Source organism: Otolemur garnettii, unplaced genomic scaffold (assembly GCF_000181295.1).
Source record: "Otolemur garnettii isolate 467f Iridium unplaced genomic scaffold, OtoGar3 scaffold00145, whole genome shotgun sequence".
NCBI classification, from domain to species: Eukaryota; Metazoa; Chordata; class Mammalia; order Primates; family Galagidae; genus Otolemur; species Otolemur garnettii.
The window spans coordinates 4,423,043-4,425,098 of NW_003852540.1; the positions used below are offsets into that span (position 1 = coordinate 4,423,043).

At 45.6% G+C, this 2,056-nt stretch overlaps 1 protein-coding gene across 1 annotated transcript in view; it reads left to right on the forward strand.

The window, feature by feature from the left end:
• PITPNA (phosphatidylinositol transfer protein alpha) overlaps window positions 1-2,056 on the forward strand; it is a 45,651-nt gene that overhangs the window by 14,200 nt on the left and 29,395 nt on the right. Inside the window, exon 4 of the mRNA XM_003799097.2 lies at window positions 1,332-1,423. Coding sequence (XP_003799145.1) covers window positions 1,332-1,423 — 92 coding nt within the window. The remainder of the gene's footprint in view (window positions 1-1,331; window positions 1,424-2,056) is intronic.

Genomic DNA, 2,056 nt, shown 5'->3' on the forward strand with positions numbered 1-2,056 from the left:
GTCATTGTTGTTTGGCAAGCCCAGGCTGGATTCGAACCCACCAGCTCAGGTGTATGTGGCTGGTGCCTTAGCCGCTTGAGCCATAGGCGCCGAGCCACTTTACAAGATCTTTTAAGATCTGCCTGTCTTCTTGTATTCCCTGCCTCATAACTTCAGCTACTCTGAACTTATCCCTGGTTCTCCCGGTTTTTCTACCCGGTCCTTCTGTCTAGCTTAGTCCCACTCTCTCCTCCAGCTGTTTGTTCCATCCCAGCTTTCCCCAAGGTGGCTGCCTGGTGTACCACGTGTCCCCCTCCATGTCCTCTCAATGCTGTGCTCTCCAGGGCCCTGCCTACCCAATCACAGCACATGCTTACAGTGCTGGCTTTTCTTGGTTAATTAACTCCCCACTAGACTGTAAGCCCCCTTGAAGGTAGGAGCCACATCTCTTTGGTTTCTGTGCCCCACGCCTGGCACATAGAAATACTTGCCTGAATGAATGTGACAGTGAGTCAGTGACTCCCAGGGGATTGCTCTGAGCTCGCTTCCTACTGTAGTTAGCTGTTTTTTCTTAGGCTTGAGGCACTAAAACTGATGAGATTGCCAGAGCCTGCTAAAGACTATATAGATTATCAGTTAAAAACCAAGGAAGGGCTGGGCACAATGGCTCATGCCTGTATTCCCAGCACTTTGGGAGACCAAGGTAAGAGGGTCATGTGAAGCCAGGAGTTTAAGACATGCCTGCGCAGCATAGCGAGACCCCATCTCTAAGGAAAAAAAAATTGGGCTCATACTGTACATGTTGTTCTATAACTTGAGATAAGAAGAATTGAGTAGAAGAAAATATTTTGTCCTGAGAGATAGATGGCTCTGAGGCCTTGGCCTCTCAGAACTGACAAAAACAGATTAGATCATCTTGGATCCTGTATTCCAAGATAGTCAGCCAATCACCCTGGCCCCTAAACCTACACTGGTCCATGCTCAGAGGTTATCTCCTTTGTATATTATCTTTGCACTGTGTAATCTTATGCCCAGGGCCCAGTGAGCTCTGGAAAAAATGTCTAATGCTAAGTTATGGCTGCTAAGCCAGGTAGCCCAGGGTCTCATGTGCTGTCTTGTTCTGGTGAGTAGTGGGGAACCTTTGGGTAGATGTTAATAGCAGCTGAGCCGGGGTGTCAGGCTCTGGCAGGTGGCTTCTCACACATGGCAGTAAACTGCTTATCTCATGGAAACTTGCTTGTCAACTCCCACTGAAGAAGCTGGATCTGTGACCTAAAGAATATGATGTAAAAGCCTTTTGTTGTCTTCCTCTCTCTCCATTTCTCTTGATAACCCCTTTTTTTCCACTATAGCAAAGTACCCACATTTGTTCGAATGTTGGCCCCTGAGGGAGCCCTGAATATACATGAAAAAGCGTGGAATGCCTACCCTTATTGCAGAACTGGTGAGTGTTGACTTGGCTAGAAGGTGGAGTGTGGACCGTAGGTAGAGGAAGCTGTTGGCAAGTTTGCCAAGGGGTGGGGGTGCTTCTGGGTTTTGTGTCTCACAGTAACTTACCAGATTAAGTTAGTGAAAGGATGAGATTAAGGGCCGCCTTTGAGCTGGTGGTGAGAATCGGTCTTGTCCAGAGCAACTTTTTAGTCACGGGAAGTCACGGCCTGAGGTAGCACAGAACCAGCCCTTTTATTTGAGGATGGTGTGGTCATTTTGATTGTTTTTACTGATTACAAGAGTAATGTCCTCTGTATACATTTTGGAAAATAAATAAAACCAGAGGAAAATAATCATCTGTGATTCTATCATTTTAGTACTTTTTTCTAGTCTTTTTTAATGCATACACACCCCAAAAAAATCTCCAGACACATTTTTCTAGACAAATTTTCTAGACATTTTTCTAGATCATTTTTTAGATCATGTGGTCACTGATTTGTAAATTGCTCGTTTTTCTTCAGTAAATGGAGAACATTTTCTTTTCTTTTCTTTTTGAGACAAAGCCTCAAGCTGTCCCCCTGGGTAGAGTGCCATGGCATCAAAGCTCACAGCAACCTCCAACTCCTGGGCTCAAGCGAGTCTCCTG